This window comes from Plasmopara halstedii, assembly GCF_900000015.1.
Source record: "Plasmopara halstedii genome assembly, contig: Scaffold_2956, whole genome shotgun sequence".
Taxonomy (NCBI): domain Eukaryota; phylum Oomycota; class Peronosporomycetes; order Peronosporales; family Peronosporaceae; genus Plasmopara; species Plasmopara halstedii.
This window is the reverse complement of record NW_020189861.1, coordinates 1,078,689-1,091,291: the sequence shown is the minus strand read 5'-3', so window position 1 is coordinate 1,091,291 and position 12,603 is coordinate 1,078,689. Positions and strand designations below refer to the sequence as shown.

Genomic DNA, 12,603 nt, shown 5'->3' with positions numbered 1-12,603 from the left:
ATCGATTTCTTGAGGCTACTAATAAATAAAAGACCGATCACTATTCGTAAAAATCCGTCAGTAATATGCATTAATACTGGCAATCCTGCCATGTGATGGCTCCTTGTTACGGTGTAGCCACACCACTACTAATTGTGTAATACACACCTATGTACGATCGCACAAGAATTGTGCGACCCGACCTTTCTTCCAAGGGTACGAGTAACCCCGGGACACTGCAGTTCCGAGCAATATAATCCGACTTCCCACATCGGAAACACTTTTATCGCTGCGATGACGCTCATATCTAGGCTTTAAAATGAGCAAGATCTCCATTGGCTCTGGGCCATCACTTATATCAGTCGACTGACGCTTGCCTTGGTACCAAGCTATTGAACTTGGCTTGCTTTATGCTAAACTCATTTTGCATCGCACGGTTGATGGCAGCGTCTAGCGTCTTGGGTTACTCACGGAACACGTGATCCTGGATAAGACCATCAATCAAACCCACTATGAACGTTAAAATTTGCGTTGAAACGTCAATTGGCTTGTCGACAATGCTCGATACCAAGTAGCGAACACTCTGTGCATACGAGCGTAGGTCGTAACGACCTTGACAAAACTTCAAGAACTCGGTGCGGGTATAGAACTCACTCTGTGGGGGCTCAAACACCTTCTTTAGCTCGATGTTTGGAGTGTTTCAGCTTGGAAGGCAGTTTGGATCGGCCAAACGCTTACCAGACGCCCCACATTATGCACGTCCCACAAGGATGGACATCGCGAATAAAATTTGCTACAACGGGTCACGTAGTTGTCATGCAGTGATTACTGCATCCAATTCGATAAAATATCGCGAGAGAGGCACGTTCTGTCCACCACAATACAAATAAACGCTCAACTTCAAAGATAATGTTCGTACGAAAAAATAGGAGTTGCGTCCTGCTTCCAAAATTTCATAATCTCATGATGCATGAAAATGACGGCTGTGTTATCTGATCATCCGGAGAAGACGACTATAGTAAACTGAATACGGCAACTTCCCCGATGATTTCAAGCAACCGCTCGATTGCCATCCACTCATGTGAAGATAAATGAGGAATCATCTCGCTCGTCAGCACATTGAGATTGCGGTACTGACGGACCGAGTGGTACCCCAACTTATCCATGTCACTCGTACAAGGGCAAACGTATGGCTTGAACTGGAATGCGCGACGTGCCCAACCGTCACGTCGTCAAACCTGAACTGAATGTCGTTAAGAATACCGCTCGAGGGCTGTAAGCTGCATATTCTTGATAGAGCCGGTAATGACGAGAAAAAGCGACTGTTGCGGTGATATCCCTAATTCAAATGTGCCGTGATATCGTGCGCCGGAGCTGATGGAGCCAGGTGACTTTAATTTATAAGGTGAACGGCCGGGTCCTGACTTTATCGGTAATGAGTGACACTTAGCCTTTACATAAAGATAAGGTACATATATGTACCTTCTGTATGCATTGTGGGAGTAAAAAGAAAGAAATTCACAGTAAAGGCATACTTGTCATCTTATATGAAGTCACAAACATTCTGTGTGATACAGAATGTTGGTTTCTACTTGGGGGTCTGTTTTGGTGACGAGACCGACGTAAATCGGTCTTTTGAAGTAGGCGGTGTAGGCCAGACCCTTCCGAAGTTCAAGCTCCGTACATCCAAGATCTTGTATAAGTTGAAGCTTAGGTCCACGCTCGATACACTTTTGATATATTAATCAGGAACCCAAGAGTTTACTAGTGAAACATCTACAAGCCCTTGGGGTGGTTTTTATATAGCCAGGGACCACTTACTTAATTTAAACCATTTGCAATTTAACCTTTGAGGAGTTTAGTCTTTCTTCCCTTCAAGTCGAAACTGTCCTTTTCCCTCCTCGTCAAGAATCGCTCCCTTGCCGCAAAAGCGTATGTGCTGTGTTTGAGGGATGGTCTGAGAACTGCGCCCTCTAACAATTGGTAATGACATCAAAAGGGTTCATTACACATGTACGCTGGGGGAGACACACTGTCGCTCATTACTAAACTACTTTGGAGACCACTTTATACGATCGGTGTCGTCCATATCATCTAAAGATCGCGGATTACTGCTGCTTTCTACCTCCGGGTTCGCCTGTGAAATTCGGGGACATTGTTTCGTCGCACATCAGACAACTTTATGCAGCGCTACAACATGTACTACGCAGTCTATCGAGACTCGACGTTTTCTCACGATGAACGTTGGACGGCCTTGCGTGAAAGCCCGATCGTACGTACCGCTTACATAGCGCACACATACTTTGATACTGCCGCTAGAGCAATAACATAAAGTACAACAGAGCTGCTCGACAGCTGGTAAATTTGTATTTTCTTCCCAGCATGGCTGGGATCCAATGCCTCTGCTGCGCTCGTTGAGCCTCCACTTTCATTCATCAACTAGCCCTCGCGGCTCGAAAGCTATACTCCGCATTAAATAAGACATCCACAGCTGGATAAACTATTAGTATGTCGGGAAAAGCCGCACCTGTTTGGAGATTTTCCATAACGGTGATAACTGGTCCTGCATCTGGAGGAGAATATACTGACTTTTCCGCGATGGGAGAACTGATCTCTCATCCATCGTCCGCTAGTTTTTGTCTTTCTTACTTAGCATGCGGATAAGAAAATCGAACGATCGCCGTAAGCCTGGTTAGACGGAACAAACACCTTTGTCATATGTCGCTTTGACACTTTCCATGTCGAATATGCTCCGTCTGAGTCATAATCGAATATATGGCCAGCGCAACCATTCTCAACAAAAGCGTAGGTAATTTTCATCACTGTTTCCATGAGCTAAGCGCTTCAGATCAGTTACGGAACCCGGCGATTCTCCTAAAACCTAGCTGGGTGTACCGATAACCTCTTCCGACCTACTTTTGTCACCAATTGTCTTATCCCCACAAAATTAATACTAGATATGAGCTTTTTAAGTGTGTTTGGCTACCTCGAGAAGATATCAATAAACAGTTTACATTCCATCATCTGAGAGGACACAGTCCAATAAGACTTGGTCATCAAAATGACAATGAATTTAATCAAGTGCAACGGGGTTGTCGTTTTACTTGCACAGATTTTTCTTTGGCTCAACGAGTTTTAACAACGACATTTTGTAAAATGCACACCATTGCAATAACCTTGAATGTTTCCAAATGGATTGGTTACTACTGCATGTGACAGGTCAACGCCTGGAAAGTGTCGGCCACGAAAGGAACTACATCTTATATCATTACGCTTAAGCCACAAGACTTAGCCTTTCATGAGAGGAGAGAGTGGATGACGCCGAAATGCAAATGCGATGCTCAACGTATAAATTCATCTATTCTAGACACCACGTCTGCACTGAAGGAGCAAAAATGCCTCGTACTTTCTTGGTGGAGTAGTCGCTTCACAATCGCGTAGCGTACATTTGTGAGCGAGCCAGATGAGATGTCGGGGTCGCCAAAAGGAGCTACCACGTAATTTGACGAGTTTTACTCATAGAATACAATACGGTGGCTAGGTGCGTGACAAAGTCATCCTTCTAGACAAAAAAGAGATACTGCATCGTGAGTTTGATTCGGACAAGAAGCCGGGAGAGAAAATGAGCCTTTCGCTCATTTTCTCGGCGCTTGAACAAGGCATTGTCGCGTTCCTGACCGCTCATAAAAACATGTGCTTGAGCCAGTATTTACGGGAAAAGTTACTGGTGTGACTCGATAAAGATTATACTCCATATGCTGCGTCCTAATAGCATTAATTCTAGACGGACATTGTGCATTTCGCTCTCACTCGAAGAGTGTTTGTATAAAGTTTCAGACAAGGGTGGTCTACGATCATGATAATTTGTGACATGGATGCTCAAATACAAGAATGGTCTATGACAAAATTTTGGCAAGGATGCATGAGGTTCACGTTTCAGTGCTGGAGAATATAATGGGTTACGCAACCTGTCATGTATGATTGCTGTACTTTTGGTGTAAAGCGAAACCCAGAAGCACTGTTGCGCAAAACCAGTGATGATGTATCATAGATAGGTGAGTGAAAATTCGTTGTGGAACGTGAGATACAATACGTTACTAGGATTATATTACAATAGATGATAGGTCGTATAACATTTAAATAGGCATCACTTTTAGCGCCGAATATTGCCAACGAAACAAAATTAAGCCCAAATCGCAGCATACCGGTAGGTGCCTCGCAACTCTAATAATGGCCAAGAAGGTAGTAGAGAGTAGTGACGAGTCGGACGACGGTCGGTCTAGTGCCTCTGGATCCGCAAGCTCTCGCTCTCGTTCAGGGTCTGAATCAGGATCAGGCAGCGACTCGGGCAGCGGTGACTCCGGTAGTGGCTCGGGCTCAGGTAGCGGGTCGGGCTCAGGCTCAGGCTCTGGATCTGACTCAGGCTCTGGTTCAGGTTCTGGTAGTGGGTCAGGCTCAGGCTCAGGATCGGGCTCAGGCTCGGGCTCGGGTTCGGATACTTCTAACTCACCAAAGAAGAAGCTTAAAAAGCGACGCACTCCTGCACCCAAGAAGCCGAAAGCCGCTGCTAAGAGTAAACGACGTGTTAATAAAGCAAATAAGAAAAATGCACAAGTACAAGCAAATGCCGAAGCAGAAGTTGAAGCGGACGACGAAGGCAAGGCGAAGAAAAAACGACGGGGAAAACTTCGAGTCAAAGAAGATGAAGACGAGGAAGATGACGATCTTGATGTGGCTGGATTGACCGAAGTGGAAAAGGAAAAAAGATTGCTGGAGAAATACGAAGCAAAAGAACAGCGCAATAAGGAGCGTGAGCTGAAGAAGCGACTTGCAGCATCTCAAGGCAAGGCTGAAGACGAGTCGTTTGAAGAGGAGGGGCAAGAGCTGTCATCGACACGTCGTGGAGGTCGCACAAGAGATAGCGACAGACGTAAGGAAGCACTGCATAATTTGAAAGCAAATAAGTCAAGTGATAAGAGTCGATCGATTTTAAGCAATCGATTCGGAGATGATGATAGTTCGGAAGAAGAAGGTGGAAGAAGTGGTCGTGATTTGGCTGAAAAGCGACGTCGACGTCGAGAACTTCAACGTGGTGGCTCTGGTCGACGTCGTGGTAATACGGATGATAATGATGATTATAGTGACGATGACAGTGACTCACGCAAGTCAAAGAAACCGAAGGCAACCGATGTGGTTAAGACGACAGAAGACGATGAGTTAGCGGCTCCAATTCGTCCTGAAGAAAATATTCCAGTGACGTGGGATCAAGCCAATCATTATTTGCTGCGACGACGAACATTTTTTGAAAAGCATTTTTTTGAGCCTTTTTTCTCGCAATTGGTACGTGGTGTTTACGTGCGCGTTCCAATTGAAATGGTCGACGGTGAGATGGTTTATCGCTTCTGTGAGGTCGTGAATGTTTGCAAATTACCACGTAGTTATTCGTTTTGCGGTGAGTCGACGCAAATGGGGATTATTTGTGCGTTTGGCAAAAGCAGACGAGAGTGGAGATTAAATGGCGTGTCGGGACATTCCTTAAGGGAGCGGGAATTCTTGTTGTGGCGAGCTGTTATCAACAAGGAACGACTTCATTTTCCCACATATGGTCAAGTCAAACGATTGTTTTCAAAAAAACAAAAAATGATTGCACAGCATAACTACACGGAGGCAGAGGTGGATGAGATGGTGAGACGTAAACAGGCGGTAGGCCATTCCACGGTCTCTCTTGGTGTACAACGAGTACGTCTGGAACGAGATTTACGTGCTGCTCAAGATATGAAGAATTTTGAGAAAGCGGTAGTAATTGAGGAGCGTCTGCAAAAGTTACTAGCTAAGAACGAAGAGCGAATGAAACATAACTCGGACGATGTGCACCGTATTAATGAAATCAATCGGCGCAATCGAGAAGCTAATATTCAGCAGGATCTTCACGCTCAAGAATTGAATAATGCCATGAACCAAAAAATGACAAGCGCAGAACGTCTGCAGTTTGTTCGTGCAAATCAGATGACCATGTACATGTCCAAAGACAAGCTTGAAAAGAATTTAGCTGATGGCAAGCTTATCAAGCTAAATGATGGCCGTGTCATGACTTCAAACAAACTGCATCTTGTGGAAGCGCTACCGGATGATCTGCTCGACAAAGTGAAAGGCGTTGGTGAGAAAAAGGCAACAGATGGCTTAGAGATTGATATCGATCGTCTTTTGGCCAAGCAGCAAGAGCGCAAGCTGAAAGATGCCGAGCGAATGGAAGCGAAGCGTAAAGAACGGGAGGGTCAGGTTGAGTTTGTAGGTGCTGCTCCCACGAACGTTCAAGAGATGGTGAACGCTACAATTCGTATTAGAGATGACGATGGTTCGTGGACGACCCTGCGTTCACCTGCTGAGATTATGCTGGAGAAGAAGAACAAGACAGTTGTGTCGGAACAGGTCAAAGCGTCTCGCAAAGGTATTACAGTGAAGGAGTACTTTGACCGTGTCAAAAAAGCGCGACTTAAATGATCATCACAAGCTATTCATGCAGAGATTTTTCAGAAGAAAACAGCAATGCACATTTAGATGGAGAGTCAAAATTATATAATCGAGGCTCTCTTTGCGTGTTCCTTTTTCTTCCGATGCATCTGGATCTTAAATCCAGTACATAGATTCTTCTACCAACGAGAACCAAATAGAATGAACATTATCGAACACTATCAATAAGTTATCAATTTTGCAGAATGTTTACATGCTCAACGCTGTGAGAGCAAAGAGCAGGCAGCTGCAAGATGATTCGATGTTAGACGTTAGCCCGTAGCAAAGAATAGGTCAAATGAGGCAGTTTGGAATAAATTTAATGTACTCGTATCATAGCATTTCAAAGCATACGTGCCGTCCCCTTCAGAGTGTAATGCTAGTCAGGCTGACACTGGTACACCTCTTCGGTATATTTACGAAACGCGAGCTAGTATGGCAATAATAGTTAGTATATGTCATAGATTGACAATGCAATACAATAATTAAGAGCACTAGCATGGTCTGGTGCTATGCAGTTTTCACCACGAGCGAATCCTGCCAGAATTATCTTAAATTCGCTTCTCCCATTGCACTTTTCTATTCTATCCACGCTTTCGCAATTTCGTGAAAACGTTGGCGTAACAATATGTGGTCTTCTTGCTTTGACGAGAATCGCACACCCGTAATATTGAATGGACATTCCTGTGCGAGATTGCGTTCTTCAAAAGAGCCTGGATATACCTCGTATAACCTCGCCTGACTATAATATACAGGCTTATTTTTGGGATCATAAGTGAGGATCGCGTCGCTATTCAGATACAAGACGCTAGTATTGCCCACAGCACTACCATCTGCCGGTTTGACCGGATAGAAGTGCGCGGCGTGACCGCATAATACGGACATGCCAGGACCGTAGTCGCGAAAGTCCCAGCCCACGCTGCCAACTCCAAAATCAGAGAAAGCGTATTGCGTCTCTGCAAGTTCAGCAGCAATGAAAAATAATTCCTTTTCACCGTACGAAGGCGGCCAATTGATGTGATTCAACGCCACAAATGCCGCTAGCATCGCTGTTGCACGTGGTTGTCGCTTTTTGTTCCACAAAACTAATGATGAGTCCATCTCGTGTCCAGCGCGCTGATTCCACGAGTGACTTGATAGCAAATGCTCACTCGGTGAGTACTTGTTGAGCTTGACAGGAATCTTGTTCTTACTAGTGGCCTTAGGTCGTTCAATATGACTTAAAGGTGCGAACGGTGACACATCAAAGTGCGAAATGTACTGATTCAATTGACTCACAGCCATCTTATTGTCGATCCGCTTGCCTAGATACATTTCGTCTTGACTTAATCGATCGTGGAAGAATAGGGTACCAGTCTTGCCGTACTTTTCGGTGTCCCAAAGGGACATTGGGCTTTCAAAAAATATGGTGTCAGCATCAAGCAGCATAAGCTCTCCAAACTGCGAGTACGTCACCGCTAGCACTTTAATGCTGAAAGACCGAAACGTACGATGGCAACTATATAAATTCTCACAAAAGACTTGACGTGACGAATCTTTGAAACTAACAGCCTTTGCAGCAAGTTTGCATACATCATAGAAGCGAATCACACCCATCTCTTCCTTTCCCAGCACTATACGTTGAAGCCTCTCATCTAAGTCTCCACAATGTGGCACTTCGATGGGCAAATTCACACCCATGACTCTTAGCTCTAAAATGAGCGATAGTCCCAGACTCGCAATAGCATTAAATAATGGCAAAACAATACCACGTTTTTCAGTTGTACGCTGCGCAATTTGATGAATCGAGTACACGAGTTGCTTTTCCATAACATTTATGTCACTTATCGAGAAATTGTCAGGACTTGTCACTGTCTCTCGATTCTCAGTACTCGCTGCATTGCTGAAGTTTGCATTCTGTAACATTGCAAGGTATTCCTCGTTAGAAATACGAGCAAATGAAGCGGCACGCCAAGTGATGACGAAGTTAGTAGTAGTCACAAGAAGCAATAGACCACCAAGCACCAGTACGGGGATTAAAATCCGACGAGGTATGATGTGGTGGCTACTAAAAGATGCATTTTGAGCACTATGAGCGAGAATGGGAAGCACATTTCGATCTTCCGAGTGTGAATGGCGCTTCATTTATTCCACGTTTTTTGCTGGAAGGCGAATTACAAGTTACACAAATTTCAATAAAAACTGGCTTCGCACAACATTTGCTAATTTAAAACAAACCTAATTAAGAAATGGAATATTTGAAAAATTACCCAAATGTCTGGTCTCTGCTCATAAACATGCAGTAGATGGGTTCAGACTCTAAACTTTACTCTCGCTTAAGTTTAAAGTGTTTCATTGAGAGTTAAAGCCAGCTTAAGCGGATGCTTATTTGAACGTTTTAATACCTAATTTTAATACTTATATTTAAATATAACTCCAAGTAACAATTGCCCAAATTCTCAACGAACTTTTCAATACCATCACTTCGCTCTATGGTACTACATAATGAGTTTTGCACCACTTCTGACCCGCTTTAGACCCAAAGTTCAGCAGTTTTACATAATATGTTGCGTGATCCGTTATCACCAACACTGTGCAAATGCTAGCTTTACTTCATGTTGACGTAAATTGCTATTTTATCACGATGGCTTTCGTTAACGGCTATTATACTCTTTGCAAAAGCAAAGAGTAAAAGGTATTCGTATGTATTATTGCTATTTAGGAGGCATTAGATGAAGTTTCAACCATAACAGGGTGTATAGCTGTGAGTTTCATATAACGCATACAATAGACAAATTTAGAGTTTGATGCATAAGTGTTATGATTTAAATCTCTAAAAAGACTGTAATGCATACATTATAACGACTAATGCCGACGCAATCTGTTCATTATGTAGTATAGTATAATGTAACTTTTAAATTGGGCCGATACACCTTCTAACGACATTAGATTTCTTCGATAATTGTAACTCATGCTTAAGTAATAGTGTGCTTCATCCTACTTGTATAAGCCTTACCCTTTATCGTTTCTGCATGAACTCGCTATCTCACAAAGTTGCTTGAGGCATCGTCTGAACTGTTTTTAAAATTGAAGATACATATTGTCGTGCTACTCGCTACGTATGATATTTCCGATCGTCTGAGGTCTTGCTTATTATCATACACCAAGGTGCACATGAATACGTCTTGGAAAAAAGGACTAACCTCTGGAACAGATACGAAGACTATGGTACTTCCATGTGAGTGGTTGGCACGGATTTAGACCAACTATGCACTTACGGCGGCGCTTTATCAAAAGATATAATAGTTCAAGCAATTTTTGAAGTACCCCAACTTTGCACGAAAATGCTAGAGCATACATGAGTTTGTTAAGCATTACAATTCAGTAAAAACGTAAGAATACTAACGGTGCTTATTGTAAGCAACTTAGCTGTGCGGATCGATGCCTGTACTTCGCAAGGCCGTGCACGAAGTATTCTTCACCGCCACGGCGGCTTACCAATATCAGCAAATGTTAGACTCGCACTCTGAAGTGTAGCCATCCAATGCCGTATTTGCGGTAAAGCTTCGAGTTGATAAGTGGACAAAGTATGTTTGATCCCACAAAAATCTATTTCGAGCCAGGCGTCCTCGCTTAGTAAATTACCTGACCTCGTTCAGTCTGCTTAATGCCAGTTTCGCCAACTGCAAAAATTCATAGCTTCATCAACGAGGTATCGCCGCCGCATATGCAAGATGATAGGCCTTAGTCTGAAAAAACATCACGATCCTCGGCATTATGCTTCCCAGTATCATCTTCATAAGTACGGGCCTCGGTATCATTTTGTGCTTGCTGAAGTTCATACTTCCCGTTTGCACGGCATCGCTGTCAAGTCAAGGGCAAAGCTAAAATGTCGAGAAACATGTTCAATTGGCTTCAATATATGCACTTCAAATATCTGAATTGAGTAATAAATTTCGAGATGACCCTTGCAAGTCATTTATTTGCCTCTTTTCATGTTTCAAGAAATCTTTCGCGAGGGACTGTAGCGTACGCCCGATATGTCATCATTAAGCCCTAGGTATGTCCGCTTAGGACTTAAGTGATACGAAGACTAATCGCCTGTTTGATGTGTATGATTGTGCGAGGTTTTGTGCGTTTTTGTGTTTATGCATTTTTTTATGAGGCTCGATCATCGAATTGTGATCTTCGAAGAAGTGACGTTAACGGTCAAAGACAATAAATATCAGGTAAACTTGTGATGAAAAGACATTAAGTCTTCAATTAAAATGAAATTAACTCAATGTGATGTCCTCCAGAAACGCTAATCCGGAAGAGGTCAGTTATTTCGCTCTTTGTATAAAGCGTCTATTCGAACATAGGTCCCAATTTCTCGCGCAAGGGATGGATAGGGTCGACAGTAAAGGTATCAAATATTATACATACACCCTACAATATCGTGAGAATTTGTTGAAATTGCGATTATCCACGGACTCAATCTGCTCTACATCATTGTGATTAGGGCGTCCAGAAACGACCTAAATTTAGCTATTGGCGAACGAAAAACATGTATGCCAATTTGCATGCAAACCCAAGCTTTAAAAAACACTATCGACTGTACGGGTAGAAAGGCAAGAGCATTGCCAGCATCTTCGCAAGGTAGCATCTACACTATCAATGTATCAAATGTCAGACGTTTATTCTGTCCCCAGTTAAGCGGGCATCCATTCATAGAAGAAGTCAACGATCATTCCACAGCATTGATTAATAGTAATAGTCTTGCTTTTACCATATTGTTAGCCAATATAAAAACGATCATATAATGCTGCAATTATAACGCAAGGCTCTCAATAAATTTTGAAGGTAAATATAATTCGCCGAAAAAAGACTTACAGCAAAGCAAATTTTTTGAAATACCTGAAACATAAACGATACAAAGAGTTAGCTAGGTTTAAATCTCTCTCATCAACGGCTGCAAACGAAACTAATGGCAATTCGCGAAGAAAAGATCTGGTGCACCAGGACATTTGCATGACCTCCAGAAGCGCCAGTGAGTACGTAAATGATGCATAAATGTGAGTAACAGAGTGTTTGTAGCACGTAGAAGTATAGCGTGAGTGTTGTACGCATGTCTCGACTTGACGTTACGATTAGCAATCTCAGTGCTGAGCAAAAGCCGACATAGAATTGGGGTTGGACTACAAGGGAATCGCACCATTGTTAAGGCAAGTCGTTATACACGTCGTTTCTCGAAAGGAAATGTTCAGAAGATAAAAAACAATTTAAAAATAGACACGAAACTTCTGAACCTAGCTGCTAGTACGCAGCTGGGCTCAATAAGTCCTCGCCATATGATAGCAAATTACTCGTGCAATAAATTTAAAATTGAGAACGCACTGCAGTGTTTAACCTTCGAAAGTCGCAAATGATCAGTTTATGTCGAGCTATCTTGCTCGTTGTATGGAACAAGGACGGCACAATTATTCCGCTCTACTATAGGAAGTGAATAGGCGTGCTCAGACACCAAACTGACAACATCATGCGACTGCTGGCAGTGGCAACGCTGCTTGTAGCAGCGCTTACGTCTTTAGAAACTGACGCTAGCGGCATCATATGTAGCAGCGATACCGATTGTGCTAGTGGTGAAACGTGTGTGGCTGGTGACTCGCCACACCCGATTCAAGCATGTGTGGTAGGAGCTGTGTGTGGTGGACTTACTGCTGGGAATTGTCCATCCGACTCGACAAGTGGCCAATTGGCTTGTATTGCACATCAAGGTGTTCATAAGTGCGTGTCTGCTAATCGCTGTGACCAATACTTTGGAGGAGCATCATGCAGTGGTATGTATAGATAGAAAGCGCTTTGAAAAGTTGGCAATTGACAAAAAATTGTTAAATTGCAGGTGGATGCAGTGATGAAAATGGTGTGTTATGCAGTGAACAAGGATTTTGTAGCATCATATCGACAGATTCAGATGGACGACCAAGCTTTGGATGCACATGCAATGATGGATTTAGTGGCGACAAGTGCGAGTCCGGCTCGACTACAAGTTCCGACTCGTCAACACCATCAAGCTTTGATTCGAGAGGGACTACAACTTCATCTGATACTGATGATATCGATACAGACGACTCAACGTTGATATCACGGACCAGT

General features: G+C 43.3%; 5 protein-coding genes across 5 annotated transcripts; 4 read left to right on the top strand and 1 right to left on the bottom strand.

The window, feature by feature from the left end:
* Positions 1 to 3,442: 3,442 nt before the first annotated feature.
* Positions 3,443 to 3,712, top strand: PHALS_06341 (uncharacterized protein; the record flags this gene model as incomplete). The annotated part of the gene is made up of 2 exons (XM_024719610.1): positions 3,443 to 3,476; positions 3,546 to 3,712. The coding sequence occupies 2 exons, from the start codon at positions 3,443 to 3,445 to the stop codon at positions 3,710 to 3,712; spliced, it is 201 nt and encodes a 66-aa protein (XP_024584892.1).
* Positions 3,713 to 4,209: 497 nt separating this feature from the next.
* On the top strand, positions 4,210 to 6,480 carry PHALS_06340 (rna polymerase-associated protein rtf1 homolog; the record flags this gene model as incomplete). Its single annotated transcript, XM_024719609.1, has 1 exon — positions 4,210 to 6,480. The coding sequence occupies one exon, from the start codon at positions 4,210 to 4,212 to the stop codon at positions 6,478 to 6,480; it is 2,271 nt and encodes a 756-aa protein (XP_024584891.1).
* A 588-nt stretch (positions 6,481 to 7,068) lies between these two features.
* On the bottom strand, positions 7,069 to 10,009 carry PHALS_06339 (hypothetical protein F443_09452; the record flags this gene model as incomplete). Its single annotated transcript, XM_024719608.1, has 5 exons — positions 7,069 to 8,385; positions 9,672 to 9,691; positions 9,747 to 9,815; positions 9,875 to 9,892; positions 9,967 to 10,009. The coding sequence occupies 5 exons, from the start codon at positions 10,007 to 10,009 to the stop codon at positions 7,069 to 7,071; spliced, it is 1,467 nt and encodes a 488-aa protein (XP_024584890.1).
* Positions 10,010 to 10,095: 86 nt separating this feature from the next.
* Positions 10,096 to 11,807, top strand: PHALS_15155 (uncharacterized protein). The gene has a single exon (XM_036407211.1). It carries the CDS (start codon positions 11,019 to 11,021, stop codon positions 11,268 to 11,270), a length of 252 nt encoding a protein of 83 aa, XP_036263456.1. The 5' UTR covers positions 10,096 to 11,018; the 3' UTR covers positions 11,271 to 11,807.
* Positions 11,808 to 11,986: 179 nt separating this feature from the next.
* Positions 11,987 to 12,589, top strand: PHALS_06338 (uncharacterized protein; the record flags this gene model as incomplete). Its single annotated transcript, XM_024719606.1, has 3 exons — positions 11,987 to 12,139; positions 12,225 to 12,287; positions 12,350 to 12,589. 3 exons carry the CDS (start codon positions 11,987 to 11,989, stop codon positions 12,587 to 12,589), a joined length of 456 nt encoding a protein of 151 aa, XP_024584888.1.
* Between the last annotated feature and the right edge of the window lie 14 nt (positions 12,590 to 12,603).